This window comes from Meira miltonrushii, assembly GCF_003144205.1.
Source record: "Meira miltonrushii strain MCA 3882 unplaced genomic scaffold FA14scaffold_1, whole genome shotgun sequence".
Lineage (NCBI taxonomy): Eukaryota > Fungi > Basidiomycota > Exobasidiomycetes > Exobasidiales > Brachybasidiaceae > Meira > Meira miltonrushii.
Genome location: NW_020289943.1, coordinates 2,289,509 through 2,312,678, shown reverse-complemented (window position 1 = coordinate 2,312,678; position 23,170 = coordinate 2,289,509). Strand labels below are relative to the sequence as shown.

Below are 23,170 nucleotides of genomic sequence, written 5' to 3'. Positions count from 1 at the left end.
AGGAAGAGGATGATGACGGTGGAATGAGGAGAAGATGATGATAGCGGAGTAAGAAGAGACTGTTGGTAGCCTCTTCTCATCCGCATTCAAAAGCCGACCAGATAAAACCTTTTGAGATTCATGAAAGATCATCTCGTACGTCGCTCAAGATCGGATCATGACATAGCATTCAAACAAGTGGCACAACATAAGAAATGGCACACTTGACATCAACATTTGTCTTTTCTCTGCCCTCCTCTCCATGCTTTCACTTCACACTCTTTGGCTTTACATCCGTTCAACATTACCAAAGAAGTACGTCATCGTTGCTTGTTTTGAAGTGAGGTTGATCAAGCCGGTCAAAGCTTCTTCATTCATGATGTCTCTACACTCGCATTCATCGGGCTCTTACAAGCAAATATTAGCAGACTCTAGAGAAGAAGAGGAACCTCTCTTATCCATTGAAAACTCTGCAGCAACGTCCCGCTTTGCAGGTTGTGATGATGAGTTGCAGCTTTGTATGGTGAAATAGTTCCGCCGAGAACTGATTTGAGAGTCTGTATAGTTGTTGTGCCCGCAAGTATTGCCATTAGCATGCTCATATCCATCACTTTTACACTCCCGCGTGAGTCCAATGATGAAGGAAAGAGTCAAGCGCACCATTCAGAATATTGGAAGATGTATAGATGTATATTTTGAGAGGCTACTCTACAAGATCAAATGCGAGTTCCCTTATAGAAGGATGCGTACATGTTTACGTTATCGATCGGTTTACCAGTTTCACGAATATGAACGGCTTCCACACGGAAACCCATCTTTTCAAATCTTGCATTGTACCATGGCTTTTTGGCCGCACTTCTCCAAAATACTGCTCCTCCTTTAGCGATCACTCTGCTCAATTCAACAATTTCACGATCTAAATCGCTCACCGATTTATCTTGATCACGTCTTGCTTGTTCAATCGTTGGAGCAGGTTGTGAATCCGGAACGGGATCATACCAATCCATATGGTCCATAGTGATTGCATGTGTCAAACTTCCATCTTGGAAGCCACGTAAAACGTTTACGATTGAATCCGTATGCAATCTAAAGGTGTCCAGTAATGCAGATGCATCTTTTTGCAACTTTTTGTAAGCTTGCTTTTTAAGGTATAATGGACAACTTTCTTTCGAATATTTGTGTTGAAGGCATAATTTGTAGTGATAATTATTATCACGTACCAAGTTACGGCTTGCGATTGTGTCCAAGGTGTCAACTGCAAATTGTTCAACGGTTACACCTTCGTTACGGAAGCAATTGTATTGATTCATGGGAACACCCAATGCGTTCCACAAGAAAGCCGGATTACTCAAGAAGAAACGAATCATTTGCTTGTTAATCATTGCTTTTCGCAAATGTTTATTCCAGATAGCTTGTTGCTCTTCGACAGTCTTTGCTGCACAAAAAGCATCAACGTGCTTTTGAACTCCTGCCAAAGCGAAAGCGACTTTGGCCAAACGCAAAGCATGACCGGAATATCCACGGAAGTAAAAGGCCTTGTCAAAGTAAGAATTGTTCAATCTCCAGAATTGATAGGCATGCGAGGAGAGATAAGGTGAGATACGACTGTCGAGCCATTCACGGAATTTTTCATTCTTGCCTTCTCCGAACAAAGTCCAAAACTCTTCATATTCCAACGAAGCGATGCAGGCCAACTTCAATTCCAGCAAGTGACCTTGACAAGCATTCATGTCAACACAATGGATACGTTTGGGCTCAGCGTCTACAGCATAATGCAGAGCATTATCTCCCGCAGAAGTGATACACAAGATGGAAGAGTCTTTGTTGAGTCCCAAATGTTGCATGTCCACGTGAGGATCTTCCCAAGTGAAACCGTAAATGAATGAACGGAAACTGGCGAAATCAGGATCGATGTATGGCAAGCGCCATTGACGACGTTGATAATGGAATGAGCTCAATGGAACATGAGGTCCAAGGTCGATACGGAAAGCAGATGAAGTCGAACTGACGGAACCATGCTCTGATTCACGACGGTGAACAAGTCTGTTACCTTGGTGTCCAGTGATATCAAAAGCGGAAGTGGAAATTGCCGAGTCTAAGCCACCTTTTTCAGCAATTTGTGCCGCCTGTGTTGCTTGCAAAATGTGCGAGAAAGATAATTCAGGGAAAGAAGGAGGAACGATGACACGGTTACCTGCTTCCACTTCGAATGCTTGAATGGCATTTGTGGTATCACGTTGTCTTGAACATCCCAACCAAATATAATAAGGAATACGAACGATGAATGGTACGATAAAGTCATTGCGACCGTTAAAGCATTTGATCGTTCCAAAACGGTATTCCAAGTAGTCACGTCTTGCTGGGTGCAATTCAACATGGTCAAATTCGAACCAGTGACTCCAGAAGAATCGGCTTAACCAACCACAATGACGACGAGAATCACCACCGATCAAAGCAGTCTTATCGCCTGAAAACGGAGTCTTTCCCGAAACATAAAAGTCAACCACGCCAAATACACCGGTCTCAGGGTCAAGGAAATCATTGACACGATCCAAAACGGCATAAAAAGGAGGGATCATGGAGATACTATAACTGCATGTGAACAAATCAACTTTGCGACCTTCTTGCAAATCGGGTAAATGGAATTCTTTTGCATCTTGACAAAGAACACGAACGTTCTTCCATCCACGAGCATTGAAACGTTGACGAGCAACCTGCAATAAAGGTTCGCATAAATCAATCAAGTAAACTTGATCAAGTTGTTCGATTGGAAAGTATTCCGACATTTGTTCAATGTTCCAGCCCGTCCCGCCGCCAATGTCTACCCACACCAAAGGTTTGCCTGGATTGGATTTTTGCATTTCACGTAATTGAGCAGCAACCAATTTCAACATGGTTCGACGTCCACGCAAAAGACTGTTTCTTGTAGCATCATATACTGCAAAGGAGGCGAGAAGGATTCGTTAGAGGATTTGACATGGTGAATATCTCATATTCTATATACTCACCTGTTGCTTGATTTTGGTAAAAGGCATCTAGACGTTCACTTTGTTTGGAATGTTGACCGATTGGTTGTAAAAAGCAAGTGTATGCGAACACGAGAATGGTTCGAACAGGTTTAACAAATCGAGCCAAACAGGCGATTGCCAAGATGCTTAATAGGAAGTACAATCCAAATCGGATTGGCAATGAAGCTGAGCGAGCATAGCTTGGCAAAGCATCAAAGTTGGAAGCCAAATCAGCCAATGTCTTTTGTACATTAGACATGATGGTGAAGTGACTCAAATCTTTTATCTTTTTCTTGGAGGGGAAATGAGAAGATGAAGGAAGAAGATGAAGAAGATTTGGTGATGAGATGAAAAAGATGACAATTGTCTGTTGATGGGAAGAAGAAGAAAAGGGGACAGATAGGATTTGCACTTGACATCATTTGTACCCGCCGCCGCTTGAGCCTGGTTGGGGTCATAGCATGAATGTTGAATGCTTTAATGCATCATTCTTCTTGCGCACGGTCCAAAAAGATGAACTAAAAATGTTTATTTGTCACACGCACACGATTCAAACGTATGAAAGGAGAAGGAGGAGGTCCAAGCCATACTTCCTATTCACTTTTAAGCGGTGTCGATTGCTATTATAAAAGGTAAGGGGGGAAGAATACGGGGAGAGGAGCGAACGTGGAATTGAATGAAAGGCAACGTGCTTAAATTAGTATAAGAAATTAAGCTATTCTAATTGAATATATGCATGCAAGCGTGGCTTAAATTGAATTTTAAAGGCTAAGCAGCCGGGCGGTGCATGGGCCATGCTAAGTGAAATTAGACACGCGACTTGTCCATCCGAGAATATGATCACGAGGGAGAGGGAGAAGATGATGGACGAGCAAAAGGCTGATTCTATTCTAGAAGTGTCAAAGATCGTTGTAAATATGGAGATAGAAGATCAAAATGATGGAATTCGATCCTATTCTTGTATTCTGAAATCAGTCTTAGCTGCTCAATCTCATTCAATCGAGTGGGACAGCATGCATTCATTCGTCATCATCATCATCATGACGTAAAGAGGGTAACGAAAAAGTGACATAAAAAAAAGCCCCACCCCGCCGAAGCGGAGCAGGGCAGGGCCAAACATTGGAAGGCGGTATATAGCGGAGCCATATACCGGGAGCAGTCTCGTACTGAAAAATGGACAAATGGTCGCCGTGCAATGGTACGAGTCCACTCTCGACATCGACATGCTTGAGCGACGATGCCACCTCAAGGTCTGATAGAAAGAGAGAGAATAGCAAAAAGAAGAGTTGTCAGTCAAAAGATGATCATCAATCAAATGGTTGGTATTTTGGATACGTACAAGTATGAAGGAAAGAAGTTGGATCTAATGGACGCGTGTTATTTATACCCTACGCAAATACAAGCAAAGAGTTTAAGAAAAGGCGCAGCGCATTGATCTGCTTACACGTGATTGTGCATAGACCGGAGAGAACAACACTGAACAACCATCATATTCATCATTGCCATTCATGCCTTTGGTGACTGGCTATGATTCAGACTCAGATGATGACGCTGGACCTTTGAATGCTGAAGCCTCAAATGCTCCACTGAACGGAAGCGTTACTAAGAGTGAGCCAAAAATTGAAAATGTCCAAAATGAGGCGAGAAAGGATACTTCTGGTTTGAATACCAACAAGAGAAAAGCAGAAAGACTTCAGATTCGAATCGAATCAGTTGCAGGTCAAGATGATAAATCCAAAAAATTCAAATTGAAAGCAGCTGAAAAGAAGCCTGGAGGCCATTCTTTGTTAAATATGTTGCCTCCACCAAAGCATCAAAAGCCCATCTTGCCAGCTAAAAAGAAAGATGAAATCGAAGAAGATAATATCAACAATCTTGGCTTACAGTCTTCTTCCGCTTCATCTGGTGCTCTCACGTTGGTTGACCCAGACCTAGACAAGAATAAAGCAAAGGGTAACAATGATTTCCGCGCAATGCTTGGTTTGAAAGACTCTACCAATGCAAAGACAGGACCGAAAATCAGGCAAGAAGCAACTTCTGTAGCGCAGGATGAAGAGCTCAACAAATCTCGCTCATCATCGTCTAAAGATCTCACATCGACAATCGCTCATGAAACAAGCATCCCGCCACCCACTCAATCGTTTCAACGATCAGCTTTCACCATTTCAGCAGCACCTACAATTGAAGAGGAACAGAGAATAGAACCTGATGCTATTCAAGAACAAGCGATCGATTCAACAGATCCTTATGCTGGTTGGCAACAAGGTCCGGACGGTAGCTGGTTCCCAGTCACGCCTGAAGCACATGCGCAATATCAACAATTCCTCTCCGAACAATCTCATCGAAATGACGCCGAAAAAGATTCTTTGCAAGCTGGTCAAGCAAATACCTCTCATAAACCATCAATCGATTCGAATATCGATCGAAAGTATGCATTGGCTGCTGCTAGCGTGGCAGGTCCAGGTCAATCTACTATTCACATTCCCGATGAGAAAGAAGGTGAAAAGAAGAATGAAAAGTCTCTCAATCTGCGTGCTAAACGGAAAGGTCAATTATCCAGTCTAATCGCTCAAGCTGAAGAGAAAAAGGATGAATTGGAGGAAAAGTGGGCCAAGGGGCGATCAGCTCGTAATGAAGCAAAATCTCGGTATGGGTTCTAAGCCAGAAAAAGGCGAGAATGACGCATGTATGTATAGTATAACAATTGTATTTCTAGGCTTCTGATCCGCGTGCTACCACCAAAAGCTCGTCCGTGAGGAAAGTGTACGGTGATACTATCAGAGATTATCATGCTGCAAACGGCGCTAGACGGGCCTGTGACTTGTCACTTTGAGTACGTAAGTCATATTCTCCATTCTGGGTGATGTAACGAACCCATGGCAATGCTTGATAACCAGACTTTTCGACAATTTTGAGGTATCGCACTTGAATGCCCGAAACGGTGAAATAGGGAATTTCAAATTTGACGTTGATGGGTGCCCGACGATCCAAGATTTCATCATTCTTTACACTTGGCAAGCCAAAATGAGCTCTCATTAGAAACTCTCTTCCTCCTCCTAATTGTTTGATCTTCCAAACCATTGCTGACTTCTCTGGAGCATAATGAACCGAACCGACAGCTGCACGGAATTTTGGCGAATCAGCATCATCGGGAACAGGAACGTGGATTTCTACATTATTTGCCGTTGAGCGTCGTTTGAATTGCGCTTTGACTTTGACCAAAAATTCGATCCGACTGCCTTCATGTCTCTCAATAACAGCTTCCGCCCAGACCAAAGGTTTCACTTGCGTGCTCAATCTGTAGCTCATCAATTCAAACTCTCCGTCTGGCGGAATAAAGCTGATCGTTCGATCATTTTCGAATCTTGAAAGTCGAACACATTGATGAAACTTCACATCTTCCATCTCGATCGCTTTCCCTCTTGACGCTCTTCCCGTACTTTCAAACATTACTTTGTCATTCAAACCTAGACGTAATTCTGGCATTCCGGATAGATAACACTTCATCTTTACCGCGCCCAAGATTTCACTTCGTACCACGTTCCCGTTTGCATTGACGAGCATGTTGACCGATTCAACAACATCAAGAAAGACTTCATTTTTACGATAACGTATTCCTTCGCTACGCCAAGAGACGGCATTTGTCACTGCCATTGGCGGTCGTGCTTGTACCTCCAATTTGTGTGATTCTTGTGTGATGTATTCTTGTAGAATTTTACTCTCTGTCGTTTGTGGATAGCCAAAGTCCATCATTTCGTCCAATAATTCATAAATGATGACAAAGTTGTCACGAATACTCTCTTCTTCTAGCTCTTTGAAATATTCCTCCAAGACAGAAGCCAGCTTGTGTAGGAAGAGTAAGATCTCAGATGCGTTTGAATTACGTCTTGATAGAGCGAGGACTGTGGAAAGAGAAAAACAAATCAGCTGGATGCGTTAGGATGTCACTGACTCAATCCTATCTGTACTTACGATAGAGGTTATTATGTCGAATAAACATGTAATTTATGCCTTCGCTGGTAAAACAAGGGCTTACAGCACTTCCGCCACTTTCTTCTTCCATGTCAAGCAATAAAGGTAAAAAACGTTCAACTTGTGTAGGTGCAACATCATCTCTGTACGACCTTTGAATGAGCGATTTGCCCTTCACATCGACAATGGCTACCAATGATGCCATTTTTGTGTGCTTGTAATGTCCTTTAGAAGGTCAAGCAATACAAATTGATTCGATGGCGGTAATGATGGTTGTGGTGGTTAGTATGAAGCGGCTTTCGGCATACGCACGCATTAATAGTGACAGTCAGTCTACTTCTCTCGCATTGACAATAATTGTATTCGCTAGCTCAGGGCCAAAATGCACATGCAAGCAGGCCTTAAGCGCACACGCGAAGTTCTTCCTAAAATTTTCATTTTTTATTTGGAAGGACTTAGATGATAAATGCGTCTTGACGGAAACCCATCATCATCTTCAGCATGTCTACATTTGGTAGTCATTTCCGTGTAACCACTTATGGTGAATCACATTGTGCTTCGGTAGGATGTATCGTCGATGGAGTTCCTCCAGGAATGGCATTGTCCGAATCGGATGTACAATTACAACTTTCACGTAGACGGCCAGGTCAATCCAACCTAACGACGCCAAGAAACGAAAAGGATGCGGTTCACATTCAAGCTGGTGTAGAAAGAGGAATCACTTTAGGATCCCCTTTAGCAATGTTGGTCAAAAACGAAGATCAAAGACCAAACGATTACACCGATGAAACTTTGGATTTGTATCCCCGTCCTTCGCATGCAGATTATACCTATATCGAAAAGTATGGACTTAAAAGTAGTTCAGGAGGCGGTCGAAGTTCCGCTCGCGAAACGATTGGAAGAGTTGCAGCAGGTGCTGTAGCGGAAAAATACTTGAAAGAAGCTTTTGGTGTGGAAATCGTTGCATTTGTTTCATCAGTTGGTAAGGTGCACATCCCTCGCTTCCCTGGAGAACATTTGGCGCCTTCCAAATCAATCGATAATGCTTCTTCTCAAACGGCAATTGACAATACCATACAAACTAACGGAATGACGGATGAAGAAAGTGAAGAACCTCTAAGCGCAGAATTCCGATCACTGCTCTCTTCGATAACCAGATCTGAAGTGGATAAGACTGATATCAGATGTCCACATCCCGAGGCTGCGGATCGTATGCGACAGAGAATTCTTTTGGCAAAATCAAGAAACGATTCGATCGGAGGAACGGTCACATGTGTCATTCGTCGTGTGCCAGTTGGTTTAGGAGAACCTTGCTTTGATAAATTGGAGGCAAAATTGGCACATGCAATGCTCAGTATTCCGGCTACGAAAGCTTTTGAAATCGGATCAGGCTTCAGAGGAACAGAAGTGGCAGGTTCGAAACATAATGATCTATTCATCAAAAAAGAAGATGGTTCCCTTGGCACTGTAACGAATTGGAGCGGAGGCATCCAAGGAGGAATTAGCAACGGAGAAGATATCTATTTCCGAATCGGATTCAAGTCTCCTGCTACCATCTCTCAAGATCAACAAACCGTCAGTTATGAAGGCAAACAAGGTACTTTGGCCACACGTGGAAGACATGACCCTTGCGTTGTTCCTCGAGCTGTTCCAATTGTAGAATCAATGGCAGCTTTGGCGATTATGGATGCATTGATGGCCCAAGATGCAAGAACAATGGCTGCCGGTCGCTTATCGAGCGAGCCTGTTTTAGCATTGCCTAATAGTATGCGCTTGACGAAGAAGCTCAAAGTGAATCAGACAACAACATCATCATGAAAGGTAATCCTTAATTAGTACATGTCATCTAGAATACATTCATTCATTCATTCGTCATTTTGCCAATCGGAGTGATTTGCCGTCCTTCCCGCCGATCGACTCAAAGGCCTTGATATTCCCGCACCAACTTGAGCATTCTCTCCATCGCTTCTTGCCGTTCCATTACCGGTCGCAGAACCTTGATTCTTATTCTTTGACGGTCCTACTGCTTCATGTCCTTCTTCCCATTCGCCAACTTCTTCCTCATCTACTCCATCCAATTCGAAAGATTGACCTCGAATAGCTTGATAATTGCCATTTGTTTGTGTAAAGTTACTTGGCTTTGATAAAGGCAAAGTACGATATGTGCCATGACGAAGGTGCATTGCATAGGAATACAAAATCATAGCAAAATAGATTTTGATCATCCATCCAAAGATCAACACAAAAGCGCTAAAGCCTCTTTCACCTTTCCAGACCCTTTGAGCAGCATCTATGCGTGCTTGTCCAGTCAAAGGTGTATGATGAATAGGTTTGCTCGTTTCATATTGACTTTCAATGCTCTCGATCAAACCCATCAATCCTTCTTGATATTCGTTTAATGGGGGTTTTTGCCCATCATGAGGATTGAAAAGGAACCAAGCTAAGCCAAAATATAAAGTCCAAGCTGTACTGAGCATATGATCGGCCAAGAACAAATGGGAGTAGCGCATCACCTTTGATGAATCTTCATCCGATATACCTTGAATAGCCCAAAGGAAGAGGAATAATGTGATTAAACTGTACAAATATAGTGATACTTGTGAAAACGTTCCACCTTGAAAGATAGCAATCACTCCGTATATTCCTGCAATCTTGTTAAAGAGAGCAAATAAAGTGATCACAGTTGCTCCTACCCGCAAATCTAGAACGCCCAAAAAGGAAGTCAATTGATTATGAAAAGTAGGAAAGCGAAAACGTACTCGTGACATGGTGTCTTGATGCCGATACTTCAAGCACAGTTGCACTTGAAGTCTTAAGCCTTGATCAAGTCAAACGACTGACTTACTTCTTGATGTCGAGTGTATGTCAAACTTGGGAATGATTTGGTAAAGAGTAAGGAAGAAGGAGTAACATAAAAGTATCTTTTATTCAAACACACACACGTGTTGGACCTTTACGCCTTTTAAAATGCTGCACTTTTAAGCCCAAGCCACGGGGCCGCACACGCCTATGAGAGGGTCTGAGCGTGATGAGGTACTTTGAACAACCTTCTACCATCTAATCTTGATCAATATGCTTGGCTGTTAGCCAGCTTTGTACAAGATTTGATGGCAAACGACAATGGTTCATATCAGATCTGTTGGAGCTTCAACAAATGAATCACCACAAATAGGTAACTTATCACCAAACGCATTCAATCCTGCAGCGCCAGGTTTTGTCTCTTCTACCAATCTAGTTGCCGATCATCTCAAATCACCTGATGATCTTGCAAAGATACCAGCTTTACGAAAGAAACTTCTTAAAGAACAAAGCTCTCTCTCGGCAAAATTGAAAAGCGGGGCAAAAGAACAATTAGAAGCCACGCGAGATGGATTGATCAAATTACAAGCTACACGGAAAGATGTGACTTCCATTCGTGATTCGTTCACCGAGATTGAGGGCATATGCGGTGAAAGTATGGGCACACATGATGGCATGACCTCAACATCGCGCAATACCAATGCATCAAGAAGCTTCCGTGTGATCAGTGAAGTTTCACAAATCCATCGTAATTTTGTCGAAACAGCTTCCATACTGGAAAAGCTAGAAAAGCTTCCTTCTCAGATTGAAACTTTGGCGATACGATTGCATAAAGCGCAAGAGGATCTACTCAATCCATCCAATGATATTCTTGTGCTGCACTTTCACATCTCCAAATTGGAATTGTTCCGCAATGAGACAGTTCAGATCGGTCGCCGATGCTCCTCTGAAGTTCGACAAACACTCAATGAATATTTCTCACCATTGGATGGTCTGATAAAGCGCTTTGAAGCATATCTGATGGAAATTTGCAGTCAAATGATGGAGCTATTGCGTAATGGACATCTGACGATTGTGATTCTGGTCTTAAAGATCATAGAGAAGGAAAGTCGGGAAGATGAAAAAGCAGCAGCTATCAGACTTGCAAAAAAAGCAAATTTGGAAGGAGCGGCTCGATTCCGATCCGTCATTGCTAATGCGCGAGTTATCAAATTGTATCGACCGAAGCTAATGGAGAGACTGGACGAAGCCAATCGAGAGCTCTTTGACGAGTGCTGGTCCCGATTTGGCGCTCCGAAAGATGAAGGCGAACGTGCAGATTATTCTGATTTCCTTGGCCATCTAGACTGGATATACCAGGATCTGGATTTCGTGAAGGAAGAGATGGAAAAAGTCTTTCCGAGTGATTATAACATCTTCCGATTTTACGTTAAATCGTATCACAAGCATCTAGGTGAAATTCTTCGCAATAGAATCTTAGCAACTGATCCCGAAGCGAGTATTTTGTTGGTTCTGTATCAATTCGGTCAAGAGTACAAGAAGACAATGACCAAAGAACTTGATGTTGACTCGAAGTGGCTTGAACCTAGCTTGTTGGGCGGAAAGGAACAGACGATAATCGATGATTATCTCGGCTTAATTACCCGAAAGATTGACGAATGGACTGCCAACTTAATGTCGGATGAAGTGCGCGATTTCGTTGCAAGAGAACGTGCTCCCGACGAAAGCTCTGAAGGATTATACGGACTGCAATATGCTGCGATTTTATTCCAAATGATTAATCAACAAGTGGATGTTGCAGCAGATTCTGGTCAAGCAAGCATTCTTTCCCGAGCCGTTTCGCATGCTTGTCAAGCGATGCGTGCAAGTCAGGCGACTTGGTTGCGTGTATTGGAACAAGAATTCAAGAAGCAAAGAGAAGCTAAAGGACCGGAAGAGGTAACAGAAGGATTGGTAGAATATGTGATCGCTCTGGCAAACGATCAATTAAGGAGTGCAGATTATGGCGAGGCACTCATGACGCGGGTAGAGGGAATGGTCTCAGAAAAGTACAAACCACAGATTCGTGAAGCGATCGACAATGTGATTAACGGATATCTGGACGTCAGCAAGCGTTGTACCCAAGTCTTGGTCGATCTCGTCTTTGCGGATCTGAGACCGGTCTTGAAGGATCTATTTTCTTACCCGCAATGGTATACGGAAGGCATCATGACAACCATTATCGAAACGATTCGGGATTATACTTCTGATTACAGTGAAAGAGTCAATCCGGACTTATTTGATGTGTTGTGCAATGATCTGATGGATCGATTCATGACGTCATACCTAGGCTCTCTCCGGCGAACCAGCAAATTACGGATGCCTTCGGCGGGTGAACGAATGCGATCAGACATTGAGGAATGTCGATCGATGTTTGCTTCTTTCAAATCTACCGAAGATGTTGCTTCGCGCTTTGAAGTCTTGGATATGGTTCTTTCGATGATCACTTCATCATCGACGATGGTATTTTTATCTTATTGGACGTTTGCAAAAGCACATGGCTCACAGTTAGCTTTTCTCGAAGCTTTAATGCGAGCACGGGATGATATAGACAAGAGTGACGTGACCGCAATCATGGAAAGTGCACGAAGAAAAGTCAAGCAAGAGAATTTGAGCGAGATACCTGAAGGAGGGATCACGATTGTTGGACGGGTGGAAGCTGCTCATGCTGGCGAAGCGGGCCTTTTCGGAGGAAGATTGAATCTGCCTGGCGCAACCAAAGCACTCACTGGAGGTGATCCATCTAGCGCTGTGGGATGGACAGCATTGGCAGCCAGTGCACGATTGATGGGTGCCGGATGGCGACAAGCAAACATTCCACCAGTGAGCTCAACTTGAAGTGTTTTGTATGATCGAGAGTTTGCAATGAGATACTTCATGATCTTGCCTGTTGCGGGGAATGAGAGTTTGAAACCAAGGCGATACCACGACAGAATGGACCGGTACAGGTACCATATCAGTAAGGATCTTCGGCAAAGTCATATTGTAAAAAACTGTCAGAGGTAGCACATTAGGAGGGTTCGCTAGAGGTATCATAACGGAAAGGATCGTCAGAGATACCACACCAGAAGGAATCGTCAGAGATATCACATCAGAAATCATCGTCAGAGGTAGCACAGTAGAAAGGAAAGCCAGAGGTATCTTAATAGAGGGTACCGGTACAAACACCGCATCAGAAAGGACCATTAGAGGTAGCACATCAGAAATCTTCGTCAGAGGTAGCACATCAGAAAAGATCATTAGAAGTAGCACATCAGATAGCACCGTCAGAGGTATCGCACCAGGAAGGATCATCAGAGGTATCACGTCAGAAGAAATTATCAGAGATACCACATCAGAATGTATAGTTAGAGTTAGCACATCAGAAAACATCAGGAGAGGTATCATATCAAAAAGGATCAGGAGAGGCATCACGTCAGATAGGAACTCCAGAGATATCACATCAGAAAGGATCGTCAGATGTACCACATCAGAAAGTATCGGGAGAGACATCACATCAGGAAGGATTGTTAGAGATATCACATTAGAAAGAAACTGCAGAGGTATCACATCATGAAGAAAGTGCAGAGATATCACATCAGGAAGAAACTGCAAAGGTATCACATCAGAAAGAAACTGCAGAGATATCACATCAGGGAGAAACTGCAGAGATATCACATCAGGAAGAAACTGCAGAGATATCACATCAGGGAGAAACTGCAGAGATATCACATCAGGAAGAAACTACAGATGTATCACATCAGGAAGGAACGTTAGATGTATCCTGGTAAAACGCCAGAGGTACCGCATCAGAAAGGACGTTAGATCACTGCATCTGATGCTCATGTAAGCGCTCTTAGAAATGTTATTTATGAGACATGTGCTTTACCAGTAACAGGATAAGAATACAATCGCCGATGATAGATTGATCAACGATACTGTCATGTCTAGAATCAGCAGATTTGACATACCTCAAAACATGATTCATATCCTTTTGTTCGGTGAAATCCTCTATGCGTTTGTCGTTTGTCTTGATCGATCCTTGCGTTATTTCGTTGTAATCAAAAGTGTAATGTTCTAATGTGACCGTGATGATGGTGATGATGCCTTATGTACACTCAACAAAAATGTTATTCAAAAACAATTCCCCATCGGCAAAAATCAGATTGACCAATTCCTAAGATCTATGCTAACGCCCGGCGACAGGATGCCCGATTGAATGGTAAGTGCATTAATATTGGCTCCATAAATGGTCATTCAAAATAATATGGTGGAATATTGTCCGCACAATTTCTTCAGAATTCTTGCGGGAGGCACATAGTAGTGACATCGCTAGCGATAATTTAAGTTATTTTAGCTATCATACTTCACCTGCCGCCCAAAAAGCTCGATCAAAGCCACTTTGAGCCAACGACAACTTCTTCATAATTTATTGTCATAATTACAGACGGGCAATGAATATATGCCAAACAGAGTTTTTTTTTCATGCTTCTTGCTCTACCAAGACTTAAGGTGAATGCACGTCGGAGGTTCCTCTCTCTACGCAAATAGGATTCTATATTCAAGTCTTGTATAGAATATCCACGATAATTGTGTCACCATCTATAAATTATTGGACGAAATGATGGACGTGGGCTATGCGACAGAGACGCGATTATCTAATCACACCTACTCTGAACACGTGAGCAAATGAATCTCAGACAATACAGCGGTAAGACTCTATCCTCAGCAAACTTACCTTTCGCAATGCTAATTCACCCAAAGTGAGCCTCTCAATGCTATAGCTATTCCTTCTATTTTATTCGTTTAGATATCACCATGACTCTCATGGCCATAAGTATAATATGTCCACTGCTCTAGAATGGCTGTTGAATGGAATTAGCTCTCATGTGGGGCTCGGCCGAGGTATTGCCAGTCTGATTAAGCGAGTGCGCAGTAAGACACATAAAAAGGTTTGAAGAAGTTGAATACACTGCCGTACAATATGAATACTGTTATTGCCCTAAAATTGTATTCATGCGCACATTTGTATTGCGCATTGACTGCACCCACAAAAGTCAATGTGTAGTGAATAAGGACAAGCTACGTTATTCCAACCAATCCTTCTTCCGTTCCATCAACTCGCTCTCACCAATTTGAACGGTAAAGGTGTGTATCAAACGATAACAAAGGCAATCGAGACAAGATGAAAAGGATCATATTTAACTGACTTCATATCCTTTCTCCTCGTTACCCTTTCAGCCGGCCAAGATGAGAGCTAAGTGGAGAAAGAAGAGAATGCGCAGATTGCGCCGTAAACGTAGAAAGATGCGCCAACGCTCCAAGTGAGCATGATCGTATTCGATTGATCATCTAGTCGATGGGGTTATGGGAAAGGTGGTCCATTCTTGCATTCTTTGTGAGACACATTTAGATGGAAAACAACCTCTTTCGCCTTTGTCCGCCCAATTGTTCTAGCATGATCTTTACTGAATCGATCAAGGTCTATGTGGTCACAAGATCGGTTTTTGTGAAGGTTTGATTGGTGAGTTCCAACTGTTTAGCACCTACTTCATCCATCATTTCCTGACATGTCATTGTTCTCTCTTCTATCAGCTCATTGGATCATTTCTCTGATCGATTATCGCGATGGTTGCCGCCTTTACTCAAGGTCCCCCTGCAAGAAGCTTGTGTACCGATTCGCATATGACCGAAGGTATACTACAAATCAACAATCAATATCAAATCACCAAAAGTCCAAACCGTAAAATGTCACAGATTTTCTAAATTCATCTGACGTTGTGTAAAACAAAGGGAATCTGGTTTCACGAACAATCTTTACAGATTCAGAGTGTTTCTTTCTCTCCCTTTTGTATTCTTATTCTCGTTCTATGTGAATTAATCTTGTGATAACATTATGATGGTGTGTTAAATTGTGTGATCCACTGTAGTCATCCATCCATGGTGTCCGAAAGAGGTCCCAATTCATTCTGTGTGTCCAATAGAAGCACTATTTATACTTTTCAGAAGCACATGCTAGGCATTCATCTGTATTATATGTGTATTTACACCATGAAAGTCTTTGTTTTTGGAAATGGCGTGAGATGGTATAAACAAAATTACGTGGACTTTATTAGCCATACGCACATACTGTTCTCATGCCGAGAGGATCGCTTTGACTTGCACTAAAATGAATGCCTCTTTAAGCTGTGCGTGCGCTGCGAGACCTTGACGCGAAAAACGCGAAAGGAAAGTAGGCATTTGAACAGTGTAGTGACAGTGAAAAAAGGCGTCTTTCTCAAGAGCGTAATTCTTTGTCCGAGCGTGATTTCGTTGACTTTTGATTGTTGTTTGTTTTGGTTTGGGATGTCATTATAGCAATCATCTTCATCAAAAAAAGAGATAATCGTTATCCGTCTTCATAACGACAGCAACAACAATAATCTATCCATCCTCTTTCCCCAAACCGAACTTATTATCAAACATCCGCAAAGATGGTCGACGCTAAATCCAAAGGTGGTAAAGCTGGTGCTTCAAAAGATAACAAGGCAAAAGCCGTTACTCAAAGCAGTCGTGCAGGATTACAATTCCCTGTTGGACGTATTCATCGTTTATTAAAATCAAGAACGCAAAACAACGTTCGTATTGGTGGAAAAGCAGCAGTTTATGCAAGTGCAATTTTGGAATATCTCACTGCTGAAGTTTTGGAATTAGCAGGAAATGCATCCAAAGATTTAAAGGTAAAACGTATTCAACCTCGTCATTTGCAATTGGCAATTCGTGGTGATGAAGAATTGGACAGTTTAATCCGTGCAACTATTGCAGGAGGTGGTGTTTTGCCTCACATTCACAAGACTTTGATCAAATCAAGTGGCAAGAAAAAGTCAGCAGGTGGTGTTGCAGCCGAATAAATAGATAAAAGGCAATAGGCAAAGCGAGATCATACCTCGTCAAGAAGAGCATAACATCGACCAGAAAATCTGCCATATGTTACCCCGCTTCGTTGGTTCGATGCAATAATGACTCTCTGCTTGCTCAAATGATCTTCGTTCGGCTACTTACTGGCTTCTATCTACTCCACCTTCCTTTCCCCCTTTTGTACTGTACTTGACAATATTGCGATTCTTTCAATCTGCTTTCCTTCTCTTGTTTCAAGGGATGGGCTATGAGGTGCGGTTGCCGTCTCCAACGAATCTGAAATGTCTCGCCATCTCGGCTTTTCGGTAGCTTTTGTATCACTCTAAATTCCTTCGATTGTATTCATTCGTTTGTCTGATTGATGGTACATTATACGATGAGGTCTACTGCAAATTCCACTTCTCTCCCGTTATACGTTCGTATGCTTCTCTATACTTTTCTGCTGTTCTCTGTACAACATCGGATGGCAAGCTGACTTTTGTACCTTCATCTGCGGCTTTATCTAAACCTTTTGATTTTAACCAATCACGAACGTATTGTTTATCAAAGCTGCTTTGAGATTCCCCGGCTTTATAAGCATTAGCATCCCAAAATCTTGATGAATCAGGCGTTAGAACTTCATCAACAAGGATCAAAGTTTGTCGATCGGACGAAGAAGGTGGAATCAAGCCAAACTCGAATTTGGTATCAGCAAGAATGATTCCACGAGAACGTGCATGTTGGGATGCTTTGGTGTAAAGTTGAATTGCTGCTTTGCTAATCTCTTCAGCACGTTGAGCACCAACGATATCCTTAACTTTGTCCGGATGAATATTTTCATCATGTGCTCCTTGTTCAGCTTTTGTACTTGGCGTAAAGATTGGACCGTTTGGAATTTCTTGACTTTCAACAATTCCTTCTGCCAATCGAATTCCATGAACGGTACCATGTTGTTTGTATTCTTTCCATCCACTTCCGGTCAAATATCCACGTACGATTGCTTCAACAGGCACAACATCTGCACGTTTGACTAACATCGATCGATTCTCTACTTGATCCTTCACACCGGCAAGCTTTTCCTTTAATTCAGCTGGGAAATCATCGAACGAATCGGCCAAAACATGTGATCCGATCAAATGAGGAGTTAAGAGTTTGAACCAGAATGTAGAAAGAGCGTGTAGAAGTTTGCCTTTACCTGGAATACCCTAGAATAAATGAAAGAATGATTGAATATTAGAGAATGACTGTTTGAGATGGAGCATACATCGTTCTAAGAAATGCACTCACATTTTCCAAAACAATGTCAAAAGCTGAAATGCGATCAGTTGCTACGAACAAGAGAGTACCTTGTCCTGCATCATACACATCTCGCACCTTTCCTTTGGCGATCAAGGGAAGTGGTAGAGAAGTTGTTGTCAATGCAGAAGACATTTTTGCGAAGGAATTTATTGACGGGATCATCGAGAAGAAGAAGTCACACCATTAGCGCGAGAAGTTTAAAATGAAAGCTTTTTCATTTCTGCAGAATATGCATGCATCTTTGGTGTACTTCCCGTACCACTCTCACCTCGGCGTCGTTGATGGCGTCGCGTAAATGTGCTTGTGTTGTTCTTTCAATACCCTTTCACGCGTTACCATCATCCTACAATCCCGTCATCCCAAATGAACAAATCTTCGATATGAACGAGAATCCATACTCGGGTCATAGACTCTTATCAGAGAAGGAACAAGAGGTTTTGGGAGAATATGCACGATTGGCAGGAACGATAAGAAGGGTGAGTTGCAATGATCGAGATGAAAAAGAAAATCGTGTACTGACACACACACATTTATGCATAGATCGTCGATTTGTCCAACTCTCTCTCTTCGAGCGAAAAGCACGAACACCTTTTGCGAGATTTGAGAATATTGGAACGCAAGATGGGATTGGTATTGACACTGTTCAAAGCAAGCGTTTGGTCATTGATTCAGACTCATCAAGACGAATTGGAAGAAGAGCAGCATCAAACAATCGTATAAGATGTGTAATTTTACTAAGGATAATCTCTTCCGGGATGCGTGTACAATATTAGCGATTCATACAGTGTATAGAGTATTATAAGAACATATGAACACGGAAAAACGATTCTTTAATGGATACATGTGGGATGATTACGACATAAAATCGTCATCAACGGTGATCCGAGCATTGGAAGCACTCCGTTGTGCCAAGAACGAATGAATGGCTTGTGCTGCTGGACTCTGTTCTTCACCTTCTGGCACAAATTGTGCATTATGTTCAGTAGACGCAGGTGATCCACGAGAACCAAACGTTTCACTTGTTATATCAGCATCAAGCTTCACACCGCCAACGATATTCTGTTGAGAAGCTGTTTGCGTAGCGGGAATATCCTCCCCATCGCTATCGCTACTCCATCTGTCGGCATCATCAAAATCTCGACTCATTCCTGATGGTCTCAATCGCTTTCTCGATAAAGCATTGCGGCCTCCCCTTCGACCTGCTTTACCCGGTACAACTGTTCCTCCCAAACCTGCAATCACAGAACGTGCCATGGCTTTTCTACGCCATTCAAACACCATTGCCGCTCGAAAAGGGTCTTGATGCTGGAGTGAGGCGTGAAAGTGTGCCCTTGCAAAACAACGAAAGAAAGCACAGTGATCCACTTGCGTGATGAAGCGCATCGAAAGTGTGGCTTGTTGGAAATCGGAAGATTCATCGTGGATCGAATTAGGAATAACAGTTGCTCTAGCAAATGTTAAAGTCAAGATATCTTGACATTGACCGTTGATTGGCATAAGAACAGGTCGTGTTGCTCCATCAGCTCGTTCACTGATCACACTTTCGACAGAATTCAAATTCCAAATATTCATCGCCTCATCGTATCCTTGACGAAGGTATTTGGTCCTATAAACTGTTAGATTTCTTCCACGCAGGCTTATCCAGCGTAATTTCCATAAGCCAAGACCAGCTTTTTGTGCTTTTGATGTTCCACCGCCTCGTTTGAATATATAACACCACGCCTCTGCAAAAGGCTCCAAATAACGATTGTCCAATGCCGGATATGGTACATTTGATTGTCGGTCATACTCACCAATCATGGGTGATTGCGTGGGAGTATTGTTCTCTTCTCTCTCTTTAGCTTGTGAGCGATTATCAAGTTTACCTGAACTTGCGTCATTCGCTTCCCCGAGACGTGGTAGGTGAACCTTTTCATGTGGATCAGAATATTGAATCTCTAACAATTCGAAAGGACGAATACGCAAAGCAGCAAGAGTTCGCCAATCCTCCATTATGTACCCGTTGGAGTAGGAATGCACAGCGTAATATTTTGCTTGAGGATGTCTTGCGTCCTTCCATGATGAGATTTCATCTGTATTGATGCCCGCCAATCTGCGCACGAGAGAATTGGTGTTTTGCTCAAGCTGCGATGTGCTTTCCTCTGTGATTGGAGTTGAAGTTGAGTGCGTAGCCGATCCAGAATACTGCACCAATTCATCAAATGCTTGTTGACCATCAAGAGGTTCATCATTATCGTCATCATCATCGTACCGAGTTCGGTCGGCATACGACGGCGATGATTTGGCAGGACTAGAAGAAAAGGCATGTGAATCACCTAAGCTGCCTTCTGCCAAAGTTGTATCCATCGCTCTCAACTTTATCATTGCTGCTTCTTCTAGCCTCTTCGCCTCTTCATTGCCACTTAGTCCAAAGCCATAATAATCGGCATATGCGTCCAAACCTGCTGCACGAGTTAGATCAAAAGCAGTATCATCCGCGCCATTTTGTTGTTCAGTCCGAATTCGAACCGTTGTTTTGATTGGTGTGCTGCTTGAAGCATTGATGGAATTGCTCAGTGGGTGAGCGAGATCAGAAGACGAACTGAATGCGGTTTGGGTAGAGATGACACGAGCCCTAGTCGTAGGTCCAATCACCTTTGGTCTTTGTGTATGATACAGCTTGTTCTTTGTCCCCCTTTTTGATTCTTTCCCGTCTTTTGCTTCTACATTATTCCCAATGAATCCCATACTTCCTCTTCCTCCAACCCCTGCATCTCCTCCCAAAATAGCACGAGCTTGCGCTGAGGTGGAAACTTGCTTGATTGTGGGAATCTTTCGAATGTTGAGAGATTTCGAAAGCTTCGAAGAGGGAGTGTGGATTGAACTTGGATTAGAAGAAGCTGCCGCTTCAGCTTCCCTTTCTGCACGTCTAATCTCTTTTGCGTTCCTTTTTGGCATTCGTGCAACAAATGCTTTTGGGAACGATTTAACATCTGCTTGCGTTGCGTTTTGTCTTGACATAGCCGCTCTTGCATCTTCATAAAAGAAATGATTTAAACTTGGATCATAAGAAGGAATTTGTAATTTTTCCAGTAAAGCATCCTTTACCGAGCCAATTGTTGATCGTGTGTCTACATGCATCCGAATCCACATATCCTTTGGCACCAATCGAACATGAATTGGTATCAAACGAGGATTTTGATGCTCAGCTGCGATCGAAGGTCCAACGGAAGGAGAAGGTGGCACTTGCATCATCGAAGGGCCCGGCGTCCCGACCGGAATGTATGCTGCTGTATTCATCTTGGATAGTCTTAGCCATTGACGATCATGATGTACTATTCAAAGCTTCTCGATCGTCAATTAACTTTCAATATGGTCGCCATCATTGCTTTTGAGATCTTGCTGAATATGGTCATTAAACAAATTTCCATTTCATCAATCGCGACTCTAATCATCTTTTTTTCTTTTGACTTTTGACTTAAAGCGGGCGCCCGGCGGTCTGCGCGCTAGCGTGGGCATACATGCAATCTACCTTCAGCATGACCATCAACATTCAATCCATGCTTCAATCTATCTTTGGTTGTTGTCTAGGCAGAAGGCAAGGTGAATCATCCACTTCTGCCTTCAATCAGTCGGGAAGTCAGAATGATGAAAGGACTCCTTTGTTAAGGCAAGATCAAATCTCGAAACCAGGTACAGATTCCAAACAAAGCGGTTCAGAAGCACTGATAGCAGGCACATCTGGGAGCAATAAAGGACACAGAGATACAAAAGAAATCGTAAAGCAGAGAAAAGAAATCGATTTATCAAGACTGAAATCCATACGTGAACATGCACAATCTGCATTCTTTAATGTTGATTCATCACAACTTCTCCCTTCTACTGAAGCGATGACGAAGAACAAAACGAAATTGGAAGCAATGTGGAAGAATGAAGATATCGTGAAAGAGTTAGATGATACTGGTGATTCGACCCAAGTCGCCTTTCAGCCACAGTCGAACATTCAATCATCATCGTCAGACGAAAATCGACACGACCAGCGATTCGAAGCAAAGCAGACTATTGACAGAAGGAAAGAGATTACGGAGAAGCTAAAGGGTGCCGTCCAGCAGCCCATGGCAGAAACTTGGGAGGAAAATAGCCTTTCAGAAGCTTCATAGCAACATCACTGTACTTATAACAAAAATATATCCTTCCCTTTATCACACAGAGATAAGAGCGCTTTAGAAACGTGTAAGCTTGAAATATAGTACAATTATTTACATGAAAATCGTTCAGTCGTATGCATCATCTGCTTCCCCTGCCCCACCCTCATCCAGCTGATCATCATCTTCACCGTTGTCAAAGTAATTGTCCGCATAATCATCTTCGACATCATCTTCATATTCATCTTGATAAGCATCTTCTCCAACCTCATCGTCTGAATGTGCTCCATCAGAAATGTCATCAGTGCCGGCAAGTTCTACGCCAGTAACAATCTTTCGCCAATCACTTCTTCTTTTCTTTGCATTGGCAACCGCTTCTTGCCGTTTTTCGTATCTTTTGTTCTCTCCTTCTACGTATGTACGCCATAGCCCATTGGGAAATGCTTGTTTTTGTAGCATATTCAGCAATGTTTCATCTTGTAACGTCAGGCTGTCTAGGTCGGTTGACGAAGGAAGTACCTTTTCGGCTTCTTCTCCATTATTGATTCCGTTCGTCTTTCTGAATTTATCCGAATAACGTGGTAAGTAAGCACTGGATCGTTTCACACCACTTGCTGCACCTGCCGAAGCTGCTGGAACCCCTGCATTCCCTCCAACCACAGAATTGGCAGCGGCATTTGCAGCAGTAGATTGTTGTTTAAATTGAGTATTTTGATCTAATGGTCTAATCCACCAAGGTGTTTGCCTTTGTGCTTCAACGAATGCTAATTGCCTTGCAATTATTCTCGTTTCTCTTTCGTTTGGTTTACGTAGGATCGGTTGTTCTTCCATTGGAGGATATGCATGCCTGTTTGGTTTTGCTTTATCTGCTTCTGCGAAATCGTTCCAAGTTAATGCTCCCATGGGCAATGCGTGTACACCACCACTACTTCCACCACCACCTCTTCCACCCCTTCCACCTCTCCCTCCGCCAAATCCGCCCCTTCCTCTACCTCCGCCTGCACTTGCCATGATTGTACGATTGAGTGATTGAGGAGGAAGAAGAAAGCTGAGGCATGTAGCCTAATCTGCTTTCTCTTTGTTATGGGAAGGTCA

At 42.8% G+C, this 23,170-nt stretch overlaps 13 protein-coding genes across 13 annotated transcripts; 7 read left to right on the top strand and 6 right to left on the bottom strand.

Moving 5' to 3' along the window:
* Positions 1–230: 230 nt before the first annotated feature.
* On the top strand, positions 231–610 carry FA14DRAFT_159515 (uncharacterized protein; the record flags this gene model as incomplete). Its single annotated transcript, XM_025498257.1, has 1 exon — positions 231–610. A coding segment is annotated over exon 1 (265 nt), but the record flags the coding sequence as incomplete, so codon positions are not given.
* On the bottom strand, positions 237–3,629 carry FA14DRAFT_159514 (uncharacterized protein). Its single transcript, XM_025498256.1, has 2 exons — positions 2,988–3,629; positions 237–2,917 (listed from the first exon to the last, which is right to left on the bottom strand). Exons 1-2 carry the CDS (start codon positions 3,244–3,246, stop codon positions 696–698), a joined length of 2,481 nt encoding a protein of 826 aa, XP_025357778.1. The 5' UTR covers positions 3,247–3,629; the 3' UTR covers positions 237–695.
* A 703-nt stretch (positions 3,630–4,332) lies between these two features.
* Positions 4,333–5,816, top strand: FA14DRAFT_14361 (uncharacterized protein). Its single transcript, XM_025497215.1, has one exon. The coding sequence runs from the start codon at positions 4,496–4,498 to the stop codon at positions 5,645–5,647; it is 1,152 nt and encodes a 383-aa protein (XP_025357777.1). The 5' UTR covers positions 4,333–4,495; the 3' UTR covers positions 5,648–5,816.
* FA14DRAFT_152859 (putative clathrin assembly protein AP47) lies at positions 5,775–7,164 on the bottom strand (the record flags this gene model as incomplete). Its single annotated transcript, XM_025497555.1, has 2 exons — positions 5,775–6,889; positions 6,960–7,164. 2 exons carry the CDS (start codon positions 7,162–7,164, stop codon positions 5,775–5,777), a joined length of 1,320 nt encoding a protein of 439 aa, XP_025357776.1.
* A 249-nt stretch (positions 7,165–7,413) lies between these two features.
* Positions 7,414–9,213, top strand: FA14DRAFT_159511 (putative ARO2-chorismate synthase). The gene has a single exon (XM_025498255.1). It carries the CDS (start codon positions 7,461–7,463, stop codon positions 8,775–8,777), a length of 1,317 nt encoding a protein of 438 aa, XP_025357775.1. The 5' UTR covers positions 7,414–7,460; the 3' UTR covers positions 8,778–9,213.
* Positions 9,092–9,703, bottom strand: FA14DRAFT_104760 (DUF1753-domain-containing protein; the record flags this gene model as incomplete). The annotated part of the gene is made up of 1 exon (XM_025495716.1): positions 9,092–9,703. A coding segment is annotated over one exon (612 nt), but the record flags the coding sequence as incomplete, so codon positions are not given.
* A 376-nt stretch (positions 9,704–10,079) lies between these two features.
* On the top strand, positions 10,080–12,635 carry FA14DRAFT_163342 (exocyst complex component Sec6; the record flags this gene model as incomplete). Its single annotated transcript, XM_025499812.1, has 3 exons — positions 10,080–10,131; positions 10,171–12,531; positions 12,562–12,635. The coding sequence occupies 3 exons, from the start codon at positions 10,080–10,082 to the stop codon at positions 12,633–12,635; spliced, it is 2,487 nt and encodes an 828-aa protein (XP_025357773.1).
* A 3,614-nt stretch (positions 12,636–16,249) lies between these two features.
* FA14DRAFT_118149 (histone-fold-containing protein) lies at positions 16,250–16,666 on the top strand (the record flags this gene model as incomplete). The annotated part of the gene is made up of 1 exon (XM_025496270.1): positions 16,250–16,666. One exon carries the CDS (start codon positions 16,250–16,252, stop codon positions 16,664–16,666), a length of 417 nt encoding a protein of 138 aa, XP_025357772.1.
* Positions 16,667–17,056: 390 nt separating this feature from the next.
* FA14DRAFT_116595 (putative ADE1-phosphoribosylamidoimidazole-succinocarboxamide synthase) lies at positions 17,057–18,083 on the bottom strand (the record flags this gene model as incomplete). Its single annotated transcript, XM_025496184.1, has 2 exons — positions 17,057–17,857; positions 17,940–18,083. 2 exons carry the CDS (start codon positions 18,081–18,083, stop codon positions 17,057–17,059), a joined length of 945 nt encoding a protein of 314 aa, XP_025357771.1.
* A 248-nt stretch (positions 18,084–18,331) lies between these two features.
* On the top strand, positions 18,332–18,671 carry FA14DRAFT_141763 (DASH complex, subunit Dad3; the record flags this gene model as incomplete). Its single annotated transcript, XM_025497150.1, has 2 exons — positions 18,332–18,427; positions 18,492–18,671. The coding sequence occupies 2 exons, from the start codon at positions 18,332–18,334 to the stop codon at positions 18,669–18,671; spliced, it is 276 nt and encodes a 91-aa protein (XP_025357770.1).
* A 76-nt stretch (positions 18,672–18,747) lies between these two features.
* Positions 18,748–21,337, bottom strand: FA14DRAFT_187571 (uncharacterized protein; the record flags this gene model as incomplete). The annotated part of the gene is made up of 3 exons (XM_025501611.1): positions 19,317–21,337; positions 18,851–19,256; positions 18,748–18,779 (listed from the first exon to the last, which is right to left on the bottom strand). The coding sequence occupies exons 1-3, from the start codon at positions 21,228–21,230 to the stop codon at positions 18,748–18,750; spliced, it is 2,352 nt and encodes a 783-aa protein (XP_025357769.1). The 5' UTR covers positions 21,231–21,337.
* Positions 21,338–21,462: 125 nt separating this feature from the next.
* On the top strand, positions 21,463–22,196 carry FA14DRAFT_187570 (uncharacterized protein). The gene has a single exon (XM_025501610.1). The coding sequence runs from the start codon at positions 21,470–21,472 to the stop codon at positions 22,088–22,090; it is 621 nt and encodes a 206-aa protein (XP_025357768.1). The 5' UTR covers positions 21,463–21,469; the 3' UTR covers positions 22,091–22,196.
* FA14DRAFT_170307 (uncharacterized protein) lies at positions 22,158–23,157 on the bottom strand. The gene has a single exon (XM_025500274.1). It carries the CDS (start codon positions 23,084–23,086, stop codon positions 22,205–22,207), a length of 882 nt encoding a protein of 293 aa, XP_025357767.1. The 5' UTR covers positions 23,087–23,157; the 3' UTR covers positions 22,158–22,204.
* Between the last annotated feature and the right edge of the window lie 13 nt (positions 23,158–23,170).